This window comes from Dreissena polymorpha, chromosome 14, assembly GCF_020536995.1.
Source record: "Dreissena polymorpha isolate Duluth1 chromosome 14, UMN_Dpol_1.0, whole genome shotgun sequence".
Lineage (NCBI taxonomy): Eukaryota > Metazoa > Mollusca > Bivalvia > Myida > Dreissenidae > Dreissena > Dreissena polymorpha.
Window position 1 is genome coordinate 53,520,106 of NC_068368.1, and position 22,572 is coordinate 53,542,677.

General features: G+C 37.3%; 2 protein-coding genes across 6 annotated transcripts in view; one reads left to right on the forward strand and one right to left on the reverse strand.

Moving 5' to 3' along the window:
• The window catches only part of LOC127857991 (AP-5 complex subunit mu-1-like), a 43,472-nt gene extending 29,971 nt beyond the window's left edge, over positions 1-13,501 (forward strand). For 3 of the 5 annotated variants that reach the window (XM_052394816.1, XM_052394812.1, XM_052394814.1), the window contains exon 13: positions 3,291-4,011. In XM_052394816.1, the coding sequence (XP_052250776.1) occupies positions 3,291-3,428 (138 nt within the window). In that variant the 3' untranslated portion in view covers positions 3,429-4,011. Of the gene's footprint in view, positions 1-3,290; positions 4,012-12,780 lie in introns of those variants that run through there. The other 2 variants (XM_052394813.1, XM_052394815.1) reach the window with 1 other exon arrangement.
• Positions 13,502-16,994: 3,493 nt separating this feature from the next.
• Positions 16,995-21,386, reverse strand: LOC127857374 (calmodulin-4-like). Its single transcript, XM_052393771.1, has 5 exons — positions 21,279-21,386; positions 20,094-20,115; positions 18,294-18,437; positions 17,471-17,605; positions 16,995-17,110 (listed from the first exon to the last, which is right to left on the reverse strand). The coding sequence occupies exons 1-5, from the start codon at positions 21,330-21,332 to the stop codon at positions 16,995-16,997; spliced, it is 471 nt and encodes a 156-aa protein (XP_052249731.1). The 5' UTR covers positions 21,333-21,386.
• Between the last annotated feature and the right edge of the window lie 1,186 nt (positions 21,387-22,572).

The following is a 22,572-nucleotide window of genomic DNA, read 5'->3' on the forward strand; positions in this document are numbered from 1 at the left end:
CACTTGTGGTATGTTCCAAGTGTCAAGTACAAGCTCACTTGTGGTATGTTCCCAGTCTCAAGTACAAGCTCACTTGTGGTATGTTCCCAGTCTCAAGTACAAGCTCACTTTAGGTATGTTCCCAGTCTCAAGTACAAGCTCACTTGTGGTATGCTCCAAGTCTCAAGTATAAGCTCGCTTGTGGTATGTGCCAAGTCTTAAGTACAAGCTCACTTGTATGCTCCAAGTCTCATTTACAAGCTCACTTGTGGTATGTACCAAGTCTCAAGTACAAGCTCACTTGTGGTATGTTCCTAGTCTCAAGTACAAGCTCGCTTGTGGTATGTGCCAAGTCTCAAGTACAAGCTCACTTGTGGTATGTTCCTAGTCTCAAGTACAAGCTCACTTGTGGTATGTTCCTAGTCTCAAGTACAAGCTCACTTGTAGTATGTTCCCAGTCTCAAGTACAAGCTCACTTATGGTATGTTCCCAGTCTCAAGTACAAGCTCACTTTTGGTATGTTCCATGTCTCAAGTACAAGCTCACTTGTGGTATGTGCCAAGTCTCAAGTACAAGCTCACTTGTGGTATATGCAAAGTCTCAAGTACAAGCTCACTTGTGGTATGTTCCTAGTCTCAAGTACAAGCTCACTTGTGGTATGTTCCCAGTCTCAAGTACAAGCTCACTTGTGGTATGTCCCCAGTCTCAAGTACAAGCTCACTTGTGGTATGCTCAAAGTCTCAATTACAAGCTCACTTGTGGTATGTTCCAAGTCTCAAGTACAAGCTCACTTGTGGTATGTTCCCAGTCTCAAGTACAAGCTCACTTGTGGTATGTTCCCAGTCTCAAGTACAAGCTCACTTGTGGTGTGTTCCAAGTCTCAAGTACAAGCTCACTTGTGATATGTTCCAAGTGTCAAGTACAAATTCGCTTGTGGTATGTGCCAAGTCTCAAGTACAAGCTCGCTTGTGGTATGTTCCTAGTCTCAAGTACATGCTCACTTGTGGTATGTTCCAAGTGTCAAGTACAAGCTCACTTGTGGTATGTTCCAAATGTCAAGTACAAACTCGCTTGTGGTATGTGCCAAGTCTCAAGTACAACCTCACTTGTGGTATGTGCCAAGTGTCAAGTACAAGCTCGCTTGTGGTATGTGCCAAGTCCCATGTACAAGCTCACTTGTGGTATGTTCCTAGTCTCAAGTACAAGCTCACTTGTGGTATGTTCCTAGTCTCAAGTACAAGCTCACTTGTGGTATGATCCTAGTCTTAAGTACAAGCTCACTTGTGGTATGTGCCAAGTCTCAAGTACAAGCTCACTTGTGGTATGTTCCAAGTGTCAAGTACAAGCTCGCTTGTGGTATGTGCCAAGTCTCAAGTACAAGCTCACTTGTGGTATGATCCTAGTCTCAAGTACAAGCTCACTTGTGGTATGTTCCAAGTGTCAAGTACAAGCTCACTTGTGGTATGTTCCCAGTCTCAAGTACAAGCTCACTTGTGGTATGTTCCCAGTCTCAAGTACAAGCTCACTTTAGGTATGTTCCCAGTCTCAAGTACAAGCTCACTTGTGGTATGTTTAGTGTCTCAAGTACAAGCTCACTTGTGTTATGTTCCAAGTGTCACGTACAAGCTCGCTTGTGGTATGTGCCAAGTCTCAAGTACAAGCTCACTTGTGGTATGTTCCTAGTCTCAAGTACAAGCTCACTTGTGGTATGATCCTAGTCTTAAGTACAAGCTCACTTGTGGTATGTTCCAAGTGTCAAGTACAAGCTCACTTGTGGTATGTTCCTAGTCTCAAGTACAAGCTCACTTGTGGTATGTTCCCAGTCTCAAGTACAAGCTCACTTGTGGTATGTTCCTAGTCTCAAGTACAAGCTCACTTGTGGTATGTTCCAAGTCTCAAGTACAAGCTCACTTGTGGTATGTTCCCAGTCTCAAGTACAAGCTCACTTGTGGTATGTGCCTAGTCTCAAGTACAAGCTTACTTGTGGTATGTTCCTAGTCTCAAGTACAAGCTCACTTGTGGTATGTTCCTAGTCTCAAGTACAAGCTCACTTGTGGTATGTTCCAAGTCTCAAGTACAAGCTCTCTTGTGGTATGTTCCTAGTCTCAAGTACAAGCTCGCTTGTGGTATGTGCCAAAGCCATCATGTGCCCGTATTTACCAACCAATTCTTTGACATTTGACATTTATGTTTCATTAATGAAAAATATTTTATTGTCTTAAGTGTAATTTTGCACTTTTTTACGCCCGTAAAAAAACAAAACGGGACATATTATAGTTTCACTTTGGCAGCGGGCGGGCGGGCGGCGTCCACAGCAGTTTCCGCTCTCTAATTCAAATAGTTTTCATCTGATCTTCACCAAATTTGGTCAGAAGATATGTAGGTCAAGTTCAAGTATGGGTCATGGTAAAGTTATCAAGTTGTCCAAAACCTTCAAACGGGCGTATCTTGTGACAGTTTGGCACTCTTGTTTTATATACAAATGTAATCTAGTTTCATGTTCTGATAATTGTCATTGTTAATCCTTCTACACTATATTTTAAGGTGGACTTTTTTCACTTATGATGAGAAGTTTGGTTCTTTTATTACTCTAATATGCGAGCACTAATTACATTTTATCAAAGTATTTATTATACTTCATGCCCACAAACAAAGTTCAATAGATGGTTAAATGAAGTCACACAATTGGTTGTTTTGTTTTTCGTCTGTTAGTCTGTTTACACAAAATGTGCACACTTTCATGCCCAGTGATAATTACTTTCCATAGTTATTTGCCCTATAACTTCTTTATTTGTATGGTAGATGCATATTATTTTGTAACAAACTTCTCTACATGTATAAGGGATTGAATTAGAACTTGAAATTTGTCATCACCTTGATGAGTAGATGTTCAAAGACTTTTCATTCCGGCTGATCTACAAATTTTTCGTCACACCATTTAATGACAAAAGCATCTTTTTTGTAAAGCAGTCTGCTTTCACATTCCTCATGTAATGGAATTTATACTTTTATCACCATAAAGTTTAATGTGAAAGAGACAATTTTAACAAAACAAGTGGATATGTGCAAAAAGCATAAACCCAGAACACTCTGCGAGTTTCTCGCAGTCTAAACTCGCAGTCTGATCAGGTTTAATGATGTTTGCTGCTCATCAGTATCTAAGGGTTAGAAATGAATCCTTTAAACTTGAATCTAGTAAGAAAGGTCTTTAATAAAATTTAACTTTCTAAAGAACAACAATGCGTGAAATACGTATCTAAGGGGAAAAGTGTTGCGTCACATTTATAACAGAACTCAAGTTTTCTTTGCAGTTCGTGAGTATGTTGCCTCCGAGTACAAGTTCTGGAATGTTCACGGGGACAGCCTGGTGTCTGCCCTGCCTCGTTGCCTTTGTAACCAACAGCAGGTCCCATTATAATGGCTGTGTAATTACTCCAATGTGGCCTTAAAAAACCTTTTCACTGAAAATGAATCAATTCACGCTAACAAAGCAAGAGTAATTATGAAAGAAAACAATGTTTCATTTCTCAGGATGAGCTTTTGTGATCTTCTTTTGTACATTGTTTGTGATGCCTTGTCAACATTTTCCTTGTGAGCACTCTTGAGGTCACATTTATTGCCCGTATTTCATTTAATATCTTTAGAACAATAAACTGGGTGAGATGTACATAAGAATCTTTTTCTGCACAGATTTGTTTCAAGTGCTTGTGGTCTGGGCTTAATCAATGCGCATTACTGTTGCCCTATGTTGGAATGAAAACATACATATAAACATATGATAACGTATACTTGTTGCTAATTGTTAAACAGCAATTCTTTTATTGAATTTTGCATTAGAATACTTTATCAGGACATCTCATAATCTGCATTGTTATTAACAAATGAAACCATTTATTTTACAAATTGCTAAACATAATTATGGTTATATATTTCACACTTGTCTTTACATCATTCCACATTACGACTATGCAACCGGAAGGGAATTGTGCAATTGTTATTTGTTACGAAATGTCAATAAAATATTTATATTTATATTCAAATTTAGTTATAATTATTCCCACCCAACCACGATGTAAGCTTTTTTATTATGATTGTTTTTCAGCTTGGTAAATTAGTTCATACTATAATGTATAATGACCCATTCTTCCATAGCATTTAAAAACCATCATATCATTAACCCTTTGCATGCTGGGAAATTTGTCGTCTGCTAAAATGTCGTCTGCTGAATTTATAAAATTCGCATTTTCTTCGATTTTTTTCAAAGAATACTATCAGAATAGCAAACAGTTTGGTTCTGTGGCGTCTCATCTGGATCCAAACTGTTTGCAAAGGCCTTTAAAATTCGGTTCCCGCACTGAAAGAGTTAATACATGCATTTTAGCCAGGATAGCACTTTTTGCATGTTATCCCCTTTTCTTCAAATGTTAAGGAATCGCAGTATGAAATAGACTCGGACATCGCAGTAGTTTTCTTATTCTATCAGCTGTGAAAACACTTTAAATATATGCATTGTTTGCCAATATTAAAGATAGCAAGATTGTGGATAAAATAACACTTTAAACAATCGCAATTGATCAGTAACATTAAGGGTATTGAAATGGTAGGACATACATATGCAGTCTTTCACACAAGAATTTTCTTGTCATCGAATGTTGAATTAGTAGTTGTCATAAAAAATGGTTTCCAACTCCACTCCAATTCTTCAACTTTTATTTGCTAACTAGCCCAGGTGGTAGGGGCGGGCAGTGAGGGGGGAGTGGGATATCGAGACGGATGAAAACATCATCCGTCTGTTCCAACATTCAAATCACAAACAAAATTCACATGATCTTTTTACCAAACTGTTTAAAGCACTATATACAAGCGAATATATGGCAAGTTTGTTTTGTATATGACTAACATATGAGCAAGTATCAATTTTCATTTTAGTATGTATTGTTAATAGTCTAACGCCGATCGTGTTTGTCCACCTCGTTGGTTTTTGTATGGTTTATGTAAGAAAACGTAAGTCAAGGCCATAGTTATTAAAGTATGCAACATATATAGTATACTTTAAACAACAAAAGCACATCTAAGCACTGACCATCAAGTTATGAAATTATCTCGTGTGTGCTTTTTTACAACTATTCTAATAAGACATTTTATTTGTAACCTACACATTTCATTCGTAATTTAAACTTTTCGAAAGTTCCCTGACAATGCATGTCCAGGTCAATAGCACCATAGAAAACTGTGATAACTCTTTGCAGAACAAGTCCTGGAGATACAAGATTCCATATAGTCTTATGGCACGACTTATTTCAAGCTTGCGTGAACAATGTAATAAATTCTGAAAAAGAAAATAACTTATGACTTGGGCTTGCATAACATTAAGTGCATTTGCATGTTATTTTAACGCGAGAGAACATTTACGTAAATACTACTACTTACAACTTTAAAAATTAAAGAACGACGATCTTCGACATAAATCAGCTGTAATTAGGAAAAAACAGAACACAGTTTTCGGAATGATTAAGCAAGAATAACCAAATACAAGGTTGAATATGCAATGCCAAAAACAAGCAATTTTTATAAAAGCAGTCGGGAACATTCCAACTGCAATACAATGTAGGTCAAATGTAACATCCATGTAACATATACGTCTTTACTGTATCATACAATCTACGATTTGAGAATGTTTAATTATTTAAAAGAAAATAGTAAACAAAACAAGTTTTTTTTTATTTTTTAGTACATAGACTCAGGAAAACATCAGTATATCTATCATGCGTAGTAAAGTAAGTTTGTTACATCACCGCTAACGCGTGAATGTTGTTGTCTTCATTTACAAAGCGCCTTTCAGGATTGAATCGTTTATGAACAACGATGACCGATTTGCGTATTCCATAGATGACAGCTACTTTTTAGGTCTCATTTATGCCACATACATTGTCGTGCAGGATTGTCTATCTCTGTTAACATGGGTATTAAATCATATGCTAATTATGCTAATTATATCGATTCTTGGCATGCTTTTTCAACGGACAAAACAATTTTAATTATCATTTTAAGAAAAAGAATTTGGTAAATTAATATTGATGTATACTTAATCTGACAAAGAGTTGCGATGGTTTAGTCACGTTTGTGACAAACCTCTTCGTTAATATATTAACCATGGAGGACATCGATTGGTGCAAAAAAACGACCTGATTGTTTAATTTAATATACGCCTGTACCTAATTACGGTCTTTGTAGAAAATATATATGTTCGTCGCCCCTAGACGGTTCTTTTTTATTTGAACTATTAGTAATGCATTTAAGTTCCACCATCGCTGATTTCAACTTCAAACAAACTATGGCATTCCCATTAGTCGTAAGGAAGGTGATAAGGAGACAAAAACAACAGTACATATTCGCCTAATGAAGAAAGGTGCACGTAAGCTCGTTAACTAATGTTCCTAGTCTCAAGTACAAGCTCACTTGCAGTATGTGCCAAGTCTCAAGTACAAGGTCACTTGTGGTATGTTCCAAGTCTCAAGTACAAGCTCACTTGTGGTATGTTCCCAGTCTCAAGTACAAGCTCACTTGTGGTATGTTCCAAGTCTCAAGTACAAGCTCACTTGTATGATCCAAGTCTTAAGTACAAGCTCACTTGTCGTATGTTCTTAGTGTCAAGTACAAGGTCACTTGTGGTATGTGCCAAGTCTCAAGTACATGCTAACTTGTGGTATGTTCCAAGTGTCAAGTACAAGCTCACTTGTCGTATGTTCCAAGTGTCAAGTACAAGGTCACTTGTGGTATGTACCAAGTCTTAAGTACAAGCTCACTTGTGGTATGTTCCAAGTGTCAAGTACAAGCTCGCTTGTGGTATGTGCCAAGTCTCAAGTACAAGCTCACTTGTGGTATGATCCTAGTCTCAAGTACAAGCTCACTTGTGGTATGTTCCAAGTCTCAAGTACAAGCTCACTTGTATGCTCCAAGTCTTAAGTACAAGCTCACATATGGTATGTGCAAAGTCTCAAGTACAAGCTCACTTGCGGTATGTGCCAAGTCTCAAGTACAAGCTCACTTGCGGTATGTTCCCAGTCTCAAGTACAAGCTCACTTGTGGTATATTCCTAGTCTCAAGTACAAGCTCACTTGTGGTATGTGCCAAGTCTCAAGTACAAGCTCACTTGCGGTATGTGCCAAGTCTCAAGTACAAGCTCACTTGTGGTATGTTCCCAGTCTCAAGTACAATCTCACTTGCGGTATGTTCCAAGTGTCAAGTACAAGGTCACTTGTGGTATGTTCCTAGTCTCAAGTACAAGGTCACTTGTGGTATGTTCCAAGTCTCAAGTACAAGCCCACTTGTGGTATGTTCCTAGTCTCAAGTACAAGCTCACTTGTGGTATGCTCCAAGTCTCAAGTACAAGCTCACTTGTGGTATGTTCCCAGTCTCAAGTACAAGCTCACTTGTGGTATGCTCCAAGTCTCAAGTACAAGCTCACTTGTGGTATGTGCCAAGTCTCAAGTACAAGCTCACTTGTGGTATGTTCCCAGTCTCAAGTACAAGCTCACTTGTGGTATGTTCCCAGTCTCAAGTACAAGCTCACTTGTGGTATATGCCAAGTCTTAAGTACAAGCTCACTTGTGGTATGTTCCCAGTCTCAAGTACAAGCTCACTTGTGGTATGTTCCTAGTCTCAAGTACAAGCTCACTTGTGGTATGTGCCAAGTCTCAAGTACAAGCTCACTTGTGGTATGTGCCAAGTCTCAAGTACAAGCTCACTTGTGGTATGTTTGTAGTCTCAAGTACAAGCTCACTTGTGGTATGTTCCCAGTCTTAAGTACAAGCTCACTTGTGGAATGTTCCCAGTCTCAAGTACAAGCTCACTTGTGGTATGTGCCAAGTCTCAAGTACAAGCTCACTTGTGGTATGTTCCCAGTCTCAAGTACAGGCTCACTTGTGGTATGTTCCCAGTCTCAAGTACAAGCTCACTTGTGGTATGTTCCAAGTCTCAAGTACAAGCTCACTTGCGGTATGTTCCCAGTCTCAAGTACAAGCTCACTTGTGGTATGTTCCCAGTCTCAAGTACAAGCTCACTTGCAGTATGTGCCAAGTCTCAAGTACAAGGTCACTTGTGGTATGTTCCAAGTCTCAAGTACAAGCTCACTTGTGGTATGTTCCCAGTCTCAAGTACAAGCTCACTTGTGGTATGTTCCAAGTCTCAAGTACAAGCTCACTTGTATGATCCAAGTCTTAAGTACAAGCTCACTTGTCGTATGTTCTTAGTGTCAAGTACAAGGTCACTTGTGGTATGTGCCAAGTCTCAAGTACATGCTAACTTGTGGTATGTTCCAAGTGTCAAGTACAAGCTCACTTGTCGTATGTTCCAAGTGTCAAGTACAAGGTCACTTGTGGTATGTACCAAGTCTTAAGTACAAGCTCACTTGTGGTATGTTCCAAGTGTCAAGTACAAGCTCGCTTGTGGTATGTGCCAAGTCTCAAGTACAAGCTCACTTGTGGTATGATCCTAGTCTCAAGTACAAGCTCACTTGTGGTATGTTCCAAGTCTCAAGTACAAGCTCACTTGTATGCTCCAAGTCTTAAGTACAAGCTCACATATGGTATGTGCAAAGTCTCAAGTACAAGCTCACTTGCGGTATGTGCCAAGTCTCAAGTACAAGCTCACTTGCGGTATGTTCCCAGTCTCAAGTACAAGCTCACTTGTGGTATATTCCTAGTCTCAAGTACAAGCTCACTTGTGGTATGTGCCAAGTCTCAAGTACAAGCTCACTTGCGGTATGTGCCAAGTCTCAAGTACAAGCTCACTTGTGGTATGTTCCCAGTCTCAAGTACAAGCTCACTTGTGGTATGTTCCTAGTCTCAAGTACAAGCTCACTTGTGGTATGTTCCCAGTCTCAAGTACAATCTCACTTGCGGTATGTTCCAAGTGTCAAGTACAAGGTCACTTGTGGTATGTTCCTAGTCTCAAGTACAAGGTCACTTGTGGTATGTTCCAAGTCTCAAGTACAAGCTCACTTGTGGTTATGTTCCAAGTCTCAAGTACAAGCTCACTTGTGGTATGTTCCAAGTCTCAAGTACAAGCTCACTTGCGGTTATGTTCCAAGTGTCAAGTACAAGGTCACTTGTGGTATGTGCCAAGTCTAAGTACAAGCTCACTTGTGGTATGTATCCCAGTCCTTAAGTACAAGCTCAACTTGTATGCTCCAAGTCTCAAGTACAAGCTCACTGTGGTATGTTCCCTGTCTCAGTACAAGCCCACTTGTGGGTATGTTCCTAGTCTCAAGTACAAGCTCACTTGTGGTATGCTCCCAAGTCTCAAGTACAAGCTCACTTGTGGTATTTTCCCAGTCCAAGTACAAGCTCACTTGTGGTATGTTCCCAGTCTCAAGTAAAAAACCCAAAAGCTCACTTGTGGTCTGTTCCCAGTCTCAAGTACAAGTCACTTGTGGTATGTTTCCAGTCTCAAGTACAAGCTCACTTGTGGTTGTTCACAGTCTCAAGTACAAGCTCACTTGTGGTATGTTCCCAGTCTCAAGTACAGCTCACTTGTGGTATGTCCCAGTCTCAAGTACAAGCTCACTTGTGGGTAATGTGGTCCCAGGTCTCAAGTACAAGCTCACTTGTGGTATGTTCCCAGTCTCAAGTACAAGCTCACTTGTGGTATGTTCCAAGTCTCAAGTACAAGCTCACTTGTGGTATGTTCCAAGTCTCAAGTACAAGCTCACTTGTGGTATGTTCCAAGTCTCAAGTACAAGCTCACTTGTGGTATGTTCCAAGTCTCAAGTACAAGCTCACTTGTGGTATGTTCCAAGTCTCAAGTACAAGCTCACTTGTGGTATGTTCCTAGTCTCAAGTACAAGCTCACTTGTGGTATGTTCCTAGTCTCAAGTACAAGCTCACTTGTGGTATGTTCCCAGTCTCAAGTACAAGCTCACTTATGGTATGTTCCCAGTCTCAAGTACAAGCTCACTTTTGGTATGTTCCAAGTCTCAAGTACAAGCTCACTTGTGGTATGTGCCAAGTCTCAAGTACAAGCTCACTTGTGGTATGTTCCTAGTCTCAAGTACAAGCTCACTTGTGGTATGTTCCTAGTCTCAAGTACAAGCTCACTTGTGGTATGTTCCCAGTCTCAAGTACAAGCTCACTTATGGTATGTTCCATGTCTCAAGTACAAGCTCACTTGTGGTATGTTCCATGTCTCAAGTACAAGCTCACTTGTGGTATGTGCCAAGTCTCAAGCTCCTAAAGTACAAGCTCACTTGTGGTATGTTCCTAGTCTCAAGTACAAGCTCACTTGTGGTGTGTTCCAAGTCTCAAGTACAAGCTCACTTGTGATATGTTCCAAGTGTCAAGTACAAGCTCACTTGTGGTATGTTCCAAGTGTCAAGTACAAGCTCACTTGTGGTATGTTCCAAATGTCAAGTACAAACTCGCTTGTGGTATGTGCCAAGTCTCAAGTACAACCTCACTTGTGGTATGTTCCAAGTGTTAAGTACAAGCTCGCTTGTGGTATATGCCAAGTCTCAAGTACAAGCTCACTTGTGGTATGTTCCTAGTCTCAAGTACAAGCTCACTTGTGGTATGTTCCTAGTCTCAAGTACAAGCTCACTTGTGGTATGATCCTAGTCTCAAGTACAAGCTCACTTGTGGTATGTGCCAAGTGTCAAGTACAAGCTCGCTTGTGGTATGTGCCAAGTCCCATGTACAAGCTCACTTGTGGTATGTTCCTAGTCTCAAGTACAAGCTCACTTGTGGTATGTTCCTAGTCTCAAGTACAAGCTCACTTGTGGTATGATCCTAGTCTTAAGTACAAGCTCACTTGTGGTATGTGCCAAGTCTCAAGTACAAGCTCACTTGTGGTATGTTCCAAGTGTCAAGTACAAGCTCGCTTGTGGTATGTGCCAAGTCTCAAGTACAAGCTCACTTGTGGTATGATCCTAGTCTCAAGTACAAACTCACTTGTGGTATGTTCCAAGTGTCAAGTACAAGCTCACTTGTGGTATGTTCCCAGTCTCAAGTACAAGCTCACTTGTGGTATGTTCCCAGTCTCAAGTACAAGCTCACTTTAGGTATGTTCCCAGTCTCAAGTACAAGCTCACTTGTGGTATGTTTAGTGTCTCAAGTACAAGCTCACTTGTGTTATGTTCCAAGTGTCACGTACAAGCTCGCTTGTGGTATGTGCCAAGTCTCAAGTACAAGCTCACTTGTGGTATGTTCCTAGTCTCAAGTACAAGCTCACTTGTGGTATGATCCTAGTCTTAAGTACAAGCTCACTTGTGGTATGTTCCAAGTGTCAAGTACAAGCTCACTTGTGGTATGTTCCTAGTCTCAAGTACAAGCTCACTTGTGGTATGTTCCCAGTCTCAAGTACAAGCTCACTTGTGGTATGTTCCTAGTCTCAAGTACAAGCTCACTTGTGGTATGTTCCTAGTCTCAAGTACAAGCTCACTTGTGGTATGTGCCTAGTCTCAAGTACAAGCTTACTTGTGGTATGTTCCTAGTCTCAAGTACAAGCTCACTTGTGGTATGTTCCTAGTCTCAAGTACAAGCTCACTTGTGGTATGTTCCAAGTCTCAAGTACAAGCTCTCTTGTGGTATGTTCCTAGTCTCAAGTACAAGCTCGCTTGTGGTATGTGCCAAAGCCATCATGTGCCCGTATTTACCAACCAATTCTTTGACATTTGACATTTATGTTTCATTAATGAAAAATATTTTATTGTCTTAAGTGTAATTTTGCACTTTTTTACGCCCGTAAAAAAACAAAACGGGACATATTATAGTTTCACTTTGGCAGCGGGCGGGCGGGCGGCGTCCACAGCAGTTTCCGCTCTCTAATTCAAATAGTTTTCATCTGATCTTCACCAAATTTGGTCAGAAGATATGTAGGTCAAGTTCAAGTATGGGTCATGGTAAAGTTATCAAGTTGTCCAAAACCTTCAAACGGGCGTATCTTGTGACAGTTTGGCACTCTTGTTTTATATACAAATGTAATCTAGTTTCATGTTCTGATAATTGTCATTGTTAATCCTTCTACACTATATTTTAAGGTGGACTTTTTTCACTTATGATGAGAAGTTTGGTTCTTTTATTACTCTAATATGCGAGCACTAATTACATTTTATCAAAGTATTTATTATACTTCATGCCCACAAACAAAGTTCAATAGATGGTTAAATGAAGTCACACAATTGGTTGTTTTGTTTTTCGTCTGTTAGTCTGTTTACACAAAATGTGCACACTTTCATGCCCAGTGATAATTACTTTCCATAGTTATTTGCCCTATAACTTCTTTATTTGTATGGTAGATGCATATTATTTTGTAACAAACTTCTCTACATGTATAAGGGATTGAATTAGAACTTGAAATTTGTCATCACCTTGATGAGTAGATGTTCAAAGACTTTTCATTCCGGCTGATCTACAAATTTTTCGTCACACCATTTAATGACAAAAGCATCTTTTTTGTAAAGCAGTCTGCTTTCACATTCCTCATGTAATGGAATTTATACTTTTATCACCATAAAGTTTAATGTGAAAGAGACAATTTTAACAAAACAAGTGGATATGTGCAAAAAGCATAAACCCAGAACACTCTGCGAGTTTCTCGCAGTCTAAACTCGCAGTCTGATCAGGTTTAATGATGTTTGCTGCTCATCAGTATCTAAGGGTTAGAAATGAATCCTTTAAACTTGAATCTAGTAAGAAAGGTCTTTAATAAAATTTAACTTTCTAAAGAACAACAATGCGTGAAATACGTATCTAAGGGGAAAAGTGTTGCGTCACATTTATAACAGAACTCAAGTTTTCTTTGCAGTTCGTGAGTATGTTGCCTCCGAGTACAAGTTCTGGAATGTTCACGGGGACAGCCTGGTGTCTGCCCTGCCTCGTTGCCTTTGTAACCAACAGCAGGTCCCATTATAATGGCTGTGTAATTACTCCAATGTGGCCTTAAAAAACCTTTTCACTGAAAATGAATCAATTCACGCTAACAAAGCAAGAGTAATTATGAAAGAAAACAATGTTTCATTTCTCAGGATGAGCTTTTGTGATCTTCTTTTGTACATTGTTTGTGATGCCTTGTCAACATTTTCCTTGTGAGCACTCTTGAGGTCACATTTATTGCCCGTATTTCATTTAATATCTTTAGAACAATAAACTGGGTGAGATGTACATAAGAATCTTTTTCTGCACAGATTTGTTTCAAGTGCTTGTGGTCTGGGCTTAATCAATGCGCATTACTGTTGCCCTATGTTGGAATGAAAACATACATATAAACATATGATAACGTATACTTGTTGCTAATTGTTAAACAGCAATTCTTTTATTGAATTTTGCATTAGAATACTTTATCAGGACATCTCATAATCTGCATTGTTATTAACAAATGAAACCATTTATTTTACAAATTGCTAAACATAATTATGGTTATATATTTCACACTTGTCTTTACATCATTCCACATTACGACTATGCAACCGGAAGGGAATTGTGCAATTGTTATTTGTTACGAAATGTCAATAAAATATTTATATTTATATTCAAATTTAGTTATAATTATTCCCACCCAACCACGATGTAAGCTTTTTTATTATGATTGTTTTTCAGCTTGGTAAATTAGTTCATACTATAATGTATAATGACCCATTCTTCCATAGCATTTAAAAACCATCATATCATTAACCCTTTGCATGCTGGGAAATTTGTCGTCTGCTAAAATGTCGTCTGCTGAATTTATAAAATTCGCATTTTCTTCGATTTTTTTCAAAGAATACTATCAGAATAGCAAACAGTTTGGTTCTGTGGCGTCTCATCTGGATCCAAACTGTTTGCAAAGGCCTTTAAAATTCGGTTCCCGCACTGAAAGAGTTAATACATGCATTTTAGCCAGGATAGCACTTTTTGCATGTTATCCCCTTTTCTTCAAATGTTAAGGAATCGCAGTATGAAATAGACTCGGACATCGCAGTAGTTTTCTTATTCTATCAGCTGTGAAAACACTTTAAATATATGCATTGTTTGCCAATATTAAAGATAGCAAGATTGTGGATAAAATAACACTTTAAACAATCGCAATTGATCAGTAACATTAAGGGTATTGAAATGGTAGGACATACATATGCAGTCTTTCACACAAGAATTTTCTTGTCATCGAATGTTGAATTAGTAGTTGTCATAAAAAATGGTTTCCAACTCCACTCCAATTCTTCAACTTTTATTTGCTAACTAGCCCAGGTGGTAGGGGCGGGCAGTGAGGGGGGAGTGGGATATCGAGACGGATGAAAACATCATCCGTCTGTTCCAACATTCAAATCACAAACAAAATTCACATGATCTTTTTACCAAACTGTTTAAAGCACTATATACAAGCGAATATATGGCAAGTTTGTTTTGTATATGACTAACATATGAGCAAGTATCAATTTTCATTTTAGTATGTATTGTTAATAGTCTAACGCCGATCGTGTTTGTCCACCTCGTTGGTTTTTGTATGGTTTATGTAAGAAAACGTAAGTCAAGGCCATAGTTATTAAAGTATGCAACATATATAGTATACTTTAAACAACAAAAGCACATCTAAGCACTGACCATCAAGTTATGAAATTATCTCGTGTGTGCTTTTTTACAACTATTCTAATAAGACATTTTATTTGTAACCTACACATTTCATTCGTAATTTAAACTTTTCGAAAGTTCCCTGACAATGCATGTCCAGGTCAATAGCACCATAGAAAACTGTGATAACTCTTTGCAGAACAAGTCCTGGAGATACAAGATTCCATATAGTCTTATGGCACGACTTATTTCAAGCTTGCGTGAACAATGTAATAAATTCTGAAAAAGAAAATAACTTATGACTTGGGCTTGCATAACATTAAGTGCATTTGCATGTTATTTTAACGCGAGAGAACATTTACGTAAATACTACTACTTACAACTTTAAAAATTAAAGAACGACGATCTTCGACATAAATCAGCTGTAATTAGGAAAAAACAGAACACAGTTTTCGGAATGATTAAGCAAGAATAACCAAATACAAGGTTGAATATGCAATGCCAAAAACAAGCAATTTTTATAAAAGCAGTCGGGAACATTCCAACTGCAATACAATGTAGGTCAAATGTAACATCCATGTAACATATACGTCTTTACTGTATCATACAATCTACGATTTGAGAATGTTTAATTATTTAAAAGAAAATAGTAAACAAAACAAGTTTTTTTTTATTTTTTAGTACATAGACTCAGGAAAACATCAGTATATCTATCATGCGTAGTAAAGTAAGTTTGTTACATCACCGCTAACGCGTGAATGTTGTTGTCTTCATTTACAAAGCGCCTTTCAGGATTGAATCGTTTATGAACAACGATGACCGATTTGCGTATTCCATAGATGACAGCTACTTTTTAGGTCTCATTTATGCCACATACATTGTCGTGCAGGATTGTCTATCTCTGTTAACATGGGTATTAAATCATATGCTAATTATGCTAATTATATCGATTCTTGGCATGCTTTTTCAACGGACAAAACAATTTTAATTATCATTTTAAGAAAAAGAATTTGGTAAATTAATATTGATGTATACTTAATCTGACAAAGAGTTGCGATGGTTTAGTCACGTTTGTGACAAACCTCTTCGTTAATATATTAACCATGGAGGACATCGATTGGTGCAAAAAAACGACCTGATTGTTTAATTTAATATACGCCTGTACCTAATTACGGTCTTTGTAGAAAATATATATGTTCGTCGCCCCTAGACGGTTCTTTTTTATTTGAACTATTAGTAATGCATTTAAGTTCCACCATCGCTGATTTCAACTTCAAACAAACTATGGCATTCCCATTAGTCGTAAGGAAGGTGATAAGGAGACAAAAACAACAGTACATATTCGCCTAATGAAGAAAGGTGCACGTAAGCTTGTTAACTAAGCAAATAACAGTACTATCAGTTGAACCACATCCACCGGCAGTGAATATTAAAGGGGTCTTTTCACGTTTGGGTAAATTTACGAAATTGAAAAAAGTTGTTTCACATTCGCAAATTTTCGTTTAAGTTATGATATTTGTGAGGAAACAGTAATACTGAACATTTACCATGCTCTAAAATAGCCATTATATGCATCCTTTGACGATTTAAAAACCCGAAAATTATAAAGCGTTGCAACGCGAAACGAATTAATAAATTGGAAAGTTCTGTTGTTGTCGTTATATTTTGTGAAACAACGAGGATTGGTTATATGAAGTATAAAATACACCTGTTATTGTATCGGGAACGATGGCCTAGTGGTCTTTGTGGAAGACTTTTTACTCGAGGACTCCAGGGGTCAGTGGTTCGAGCCCTGATGAGGGTTACCTTTTTTTCTTTGCTTTTTGAATTTTATTCTTGATTTTTTTTACTGGAGCTTTTTATATCCAATATTAACATTTATCGATATAAAGCATTTAATGACACACTTCAAAACATGCCAAAATCTGTGAATCCCATTTAATATCTGAGTAGTCCACTTTGAATTATTGCCAATAACCAGTCGTGTTCTGCTCAAAAGTCAAAAACGGAACGTTATTTGTGTACGATTAATAGGTACCTAATCAAGTTGGTGGATATGTCATCGGGTCGCGCATTATCGTCTGGGTAATGTTCATTTCAACATCGCAAATCTGAAAAACTTTTCAGTAGTGTGCCTCGATATTCAGAATGTGATTCTTATAGCGGCTTTCGGGGACGATCAGCAACAGTCCGCTTTTTCTTCAAATACCTGTATCTTATCTTTTATGCATTGATGTTCTTAACCCATCTATGCCTAGCGTCTAGAAAAAAGGCCTTGGCAAACAGCGTAGACCCAGATGAGACGCCGCATGATGCGGCGTCTCATCTGGGTCTACGCTGTTTGCTTAAATGAATTTCTATAAGAAATATTCTAAGTATAGAAATGAATATACTGGACATCCCTAATTTTGGAAATAAATTGATCCAATTTAGAAGGATGGGAGAGTCCGTTAGGCATAAATGGGTTAAAAACAGTTAAATTGTCAGTGACATGCCTTCGTATTGGATCTTTCCGTCGTTATTATCATCAACGAGCGTAAACAGATCATCTAGCTCCTCTTTACTTGTGTCACCCCCTCTTAATAGCAGGCCTGGAATGAAAAAAAGGGAAACACTTAAGAGGCTATATACCTTTGAGTTCATTCTTGTCTTTTGTTCTCATAGCTATTTTAGCTTGAGTTCATTTTTGAATTTTGTTTACATAGCATTTGAGTTCATTCTTGTTTTTTGTTCACATAGCTATCTACGTTTGAGTTCATTCTTGTCTTTTGTTCACATAGCTATCTACGTTTGAGTTCATTACTGTTTTTGTTCACATAGATATCAACGCATGAATTCATTATTGTCTTTTGTTCACATAGTTATCTGCGTTTTAGTTAATTCTTGTCTTTTGTTCACATAGCTATCCACGTTTGAATTCATTATTGCATTGTGTGCACTATTCTCTTTACCTCTGAGCTCATTCTTGTCTATGGTACCATCGCCGTTCTTGTCGAGGCCATTGAACGCCAGTCTTAACTCGCCCGTAGGATCTGGCAGCGTCTGCACATATGCATAGAACTCCTCGAAATCTATGCCATCGTCTTCTGAATATTTGTTAAAAAGAAACGTAAGAATAATTATAAGGTTTTACATCTTGTTTCCATCCGATAGTTTAAATAGGCAAATAGCCTATAGCCGTACTGACAACAAGGGACACGTTGTGACTAAGATGGTTACAATGTTACAATTGAGACATATGAATTATAGATAGTTTCCATATGCAAATACATATCAGAAACACAATCAGAAAGGCTCGAACGCATCGGGGACGTTAACCCATTTATGCGTTGTTGACGCTCCTATCCTAAATTGGATAAATTTATTTCCAAAATTAGGGATGTCTGTTATATTTATTTCTATATTTAGAATATTTCTTACAGAAATTCCCGTAAGCAAACAGCGCAGACCCAGATGAGACGCCGCACCATGCGGCGTCTTATCAGGGTCTACGCTGTTTGCCAAGGCCTTTTTTCTAGACGCTAGGCATAAATGGGTTAAGAAAGTTAGAAGACTAATGACATCGGAAATTATAACGATACTTCTATAAAGGAGATATTTAGTGTTGCATTACACTTATTATTTGAAAAGCGGTTGAAACATTTTTTACTGTACGATAATGCTTAAGACGCATAAAACTTTAGTAAAATAAGAATATAAGTGTTGACATTTTAGGAAATCTAACTACTAAACAACGCAAGAAAGGTAACTCTCGGATCGCGTAAGTCGAGTTACCATTCTTGTCGACCTCTTTCATAAAGGCCAAGACGTCCTCGTCTGTTGGGTTCAGGCCTACGTACTGCATGAGACGCTTGGCCTCTCGCATCTCTATCGTACCGGACTTGTCGCTGTCGTAGTTGTCGAATTTCGCTCTCCATTCTTAAACCAGTCGATAATATGTGTCATGTTCTGAGAAAATTGGGCTTAATGCATATGTGGAAAGTGTCGTCCCAGATTAGCCTGTGCAGTCCGCACAGGCTAATCAGGGACGACACTTTCCTCTTTTATGGTATTTTTAGTTTCAAGGAAGTCCCTCCGTACCGAAAATCAAGTTTAGGCGGAAAGTGTCGTCCCTGATTAGCCTGTGCGGACGGCACAGGCTAATCTGGGATGACACTTTACGCGCATGTAGTAAGCCCAGTTTTCTCAGAACATGACTCATATTTATCAAAGTTTGTAGATAATATACCACTCGTTGAAAGCGAACTGATCGCGTATTGGTAAATTTACTATTTTTGTCGTTAATAAAAAATATATCGTAATTATATTGCATCCCTTATTTAGTGTATGTATTAATATATTCCTTGTGGTGAATTAATTGTTTTACAGACATGTTCTCTTTAACCTCCCATGTAATCTTATATTATTCACACATGAATTTTCTACAATTCATGTTTGTAAATGATGTATTCGATAGCATTATATTATCGAATTATACACTTTTGCATCAAAATAAGAAATACCGGTAACAATAATGAATTTGCATATAACTCATAAATAATATTTACATATGGTTAAGTAAAAATTTCAGACAATTACAGAAACGTCCCTTTAACGGAGTAACACAATATAAAGCAATTAACAAATTAGCAGCTTGACAATATATTGTTCCCATTTATGAATGAAGTACGCGTATGCCCTTGACTAACGGAATTGTTTTAAAGGGGCCTCTTAACGTTAAGGTAAAGTGACAAAATAAAAAAAAATGTTTCATATTCGCAAATTTTCGTTTTAGTTATGATATTTGTGAGGAAACAGTTATCCTGAATATTTACCATGCTCTAAAATATCCATTATATGAATCTTTTGACGATGTAAAAACCTGAAAATTATAAATCGTTGCAACGCGAAAGGATTGACTTATTTGGAGAATTCTGTTGTTGTCGTTATATTTTTTTAAACTACGATGACATTTTATATAAAGTATAAAATGCATCGCTCATTGTATGAGCACGGGTGTCTGAATGGTCTAAGCGATAAACTTTTACTCCAGGGGTCAGTGGTTCGAGCCCAGTTGATGGTTACTTTGTTATGCTCCCGGATCGAATGATCGGGGGTATATTGTTTTTGGCCTGTCTGTCTGCCTGTCGTTGAATGTGTCTGTCTGTCATTGTGTGTGTCTGTCCAAAACTCTAACCTTGGTCATAATTTTTGCAATCTTGGAGATAGCAGCTTGATAATTGGCATGCATGTGTATCTCATGGAGCTGCACATTTTGAGTGGTGAAAGGTCAAGGTCATACTTCAGGATCAAAGGTCAAATATATGGCTTCAAAGCGGAGCAGTAGGGGGTATTGTGTTTTACAAACACAGCTCTTGTTTCTTTCTTTAATGTCAATCTTGTTTTTTACTGGAGCTTTTAAGATCAAATAATTACATTTATCAACATAAAACATTTTATGACAAACTTCAATTCATGCCAATTTCTGTGAAAAGGCCCCTTAAAAAGAAAAGACAAAGAGTACACGGCTAATATACCGTGAATGCTGAGCTGAATGCTAGTTTACTACAATGGTCGTTATTGAATTGTGCTTACCTTCTTTGGTCCACTGGTTAGCCTAAAACATAATACGTGGTATTAACTTTGCAAAGTTAATACTACTTAATCAAATAATCTAATAACAATTACAATGAATACCCATTAGCACACAATGCGATCAGTCCATTCTGCTAAATAATGAGTTAAAATATTAGCATCATTATGAATAGAAAACTTTAACATGTTGCCATTGTATAGGAGCGTTATTTAAAAACAATTGTTTAAATCGGTCAACATACATGTTTCCTTATGAAAGGAATTGAAATACATGGGGCGCTGCGGCTTTCATTAACATGTCTACCATCTCGTAATCAATTTCTTTTCAACTTTGGTTTGTTTACTCATCAGCAGCGAAACAAATTTGCTTCATTTGATCCGATTCGCAACCTTGATTCAATTTAAAATGAAATACCAATCGATGAAATCTGCGGTTAGATTCTTTTTTTAAACTTTGTAACTTCGTTAAATTTTTGACACGCAGAAAAATAGTGTATATTATTGTATAGGTGCATTAGATAGGAAACAATTGGTGATGCCTTTCTTTTGAAACAAGTGTGTTAAGTGCTCTTTGATTGGTATTGTCCTTTATGCAAAAAATCGCTCTGATAGCATCTAGAAGTTCTTTTATGGAAATGGGTTGAAGTACAATTATTCCTTTATAAAATATATATGTGATTTTATTTAGCATTTGTCAAAGCACAGTGTGTATCGTGTCAATCACAAAATTACAAAAATTCTTGGAATGTTAGTAAAATAACAAATAAAATAACAAGCTCATTAAAATGGCAAATGGAGAAAAATAAAACTTTTGAAACATTATAAGTAGAGAAAATTTTCTCACCATCCGCTTGTTATTTCTTTGAATCAAGACAAATGACCAATTAATTATTCAATGCTGAATAATGCATACGTCTCTTAAAATAAAACTTGAATTGAACTTGCTTAACCGCCTTGGAACATTAAAAGCTTAAACTGGCTTTAAGACCCGCAACAGAATAACGCTTATATTATTTCGTATTAAATTGATATTGCACGAAGTAATTTACAAGTGTGGTTATATTTAATTGAATCTACAAGACGTATAAACATATACATATTACATACACATTGAAAAAACGAACATTCAAATATTTTATGACATTGAATAGCATGCGCATATACGTTGTTTAAAGATAAACTTACCATTGCAACGGTCTGTACTCCGAACAACTTAAACTCCAAAAGAATCATACACATTTATTTTACCCTTGTAATAAATTGTACGTTTATCGCGTTCTTCAGCAAATGCATTCAAATATCGAGCTAGCCTCGTGATTGGCACGCAGATAAGTGTATACCATACAGCAGTTCTATAAATCCAGTTAAAGCAATCGTTGCACTTCAATGGGTAATGAATAAAACGTAAATCGAATAGGCTAAATGTCTGCAGCCGTCTTTGCAACAAACGCAATTGAGAGCCATTGGATACATATTATGCTTGCTTGAACGCCATTGACAGTTGACGTTGATTTAAAACTATTGACTTGTTCATATGTCAAAGATAAAATATGGTTCAAGTAGTGTCTCTAAACTCAGTTATTTTAATTAACTCGTTGATTGTTTTTGTGTTCATTTCTAAACGGCTTAACCCCGGTTAAATCCTAAACCCCTAGCTTTATGCATAAGCCCTGATGTATAACGACAAAATAAATTAATCATTATGGATGTGACATACGCTTAAAAAATTACAATAAAATATAATTTAGTGATGTTGATGTTTAGCCGATCGTGATGTTTTAGGCTTCGCACTGAAGTGTGGCGACTCGTATGTAATACGTTTTTTTTTTCGCTTATGGGAGGATAAGTTATTTTACGGATCAATGTATATATTTTTGTTGTCAGAATATCTTGCATAGTGGTGATTTTTTGTGTAAATTGGTGTAAATAAGTACTGCATTTGTGCCTATTACATTTACTTCAACATTTATTGCCAATAATGCAAAACTAATTCTTTTAATTAATAACTGATCTCAGAGACTGGGCAATAATAAAAGATCTCATGGACTGGGCAAATACGCGAACCGGTGAAACTTTCTGATTTTGTATAAAAACAAAACATAATCAAAATATATTGATTTTGTGGTTTTTCTAACAATAGCGCAGACTTTTGCTGTTCGAGTTTTGGTTAACGCACATTTTCTTCAATTTTACATGACGACAGCGATTACACGGTATATTGCTTTATTGATAACGTTACACTACAGTCACTTATTAATATCTTAGTTAGAAGGTGATTTTTTAAGCGGTTCCGTAGTGTAGTGGTTACACGCTCGCTTCACATGTGAGAGGCACAAGGCTCGAGCCCCAGTAGAATCAAATTATTTTATTTGTGTTCTATGTTAACTTTTTGTTTTGATGTAGACATTTTAGTTTAAATAAATATGCTGTTATATTGTAACCATTTTTTGTTTTTATTATGCCCATGAAATATATGTGT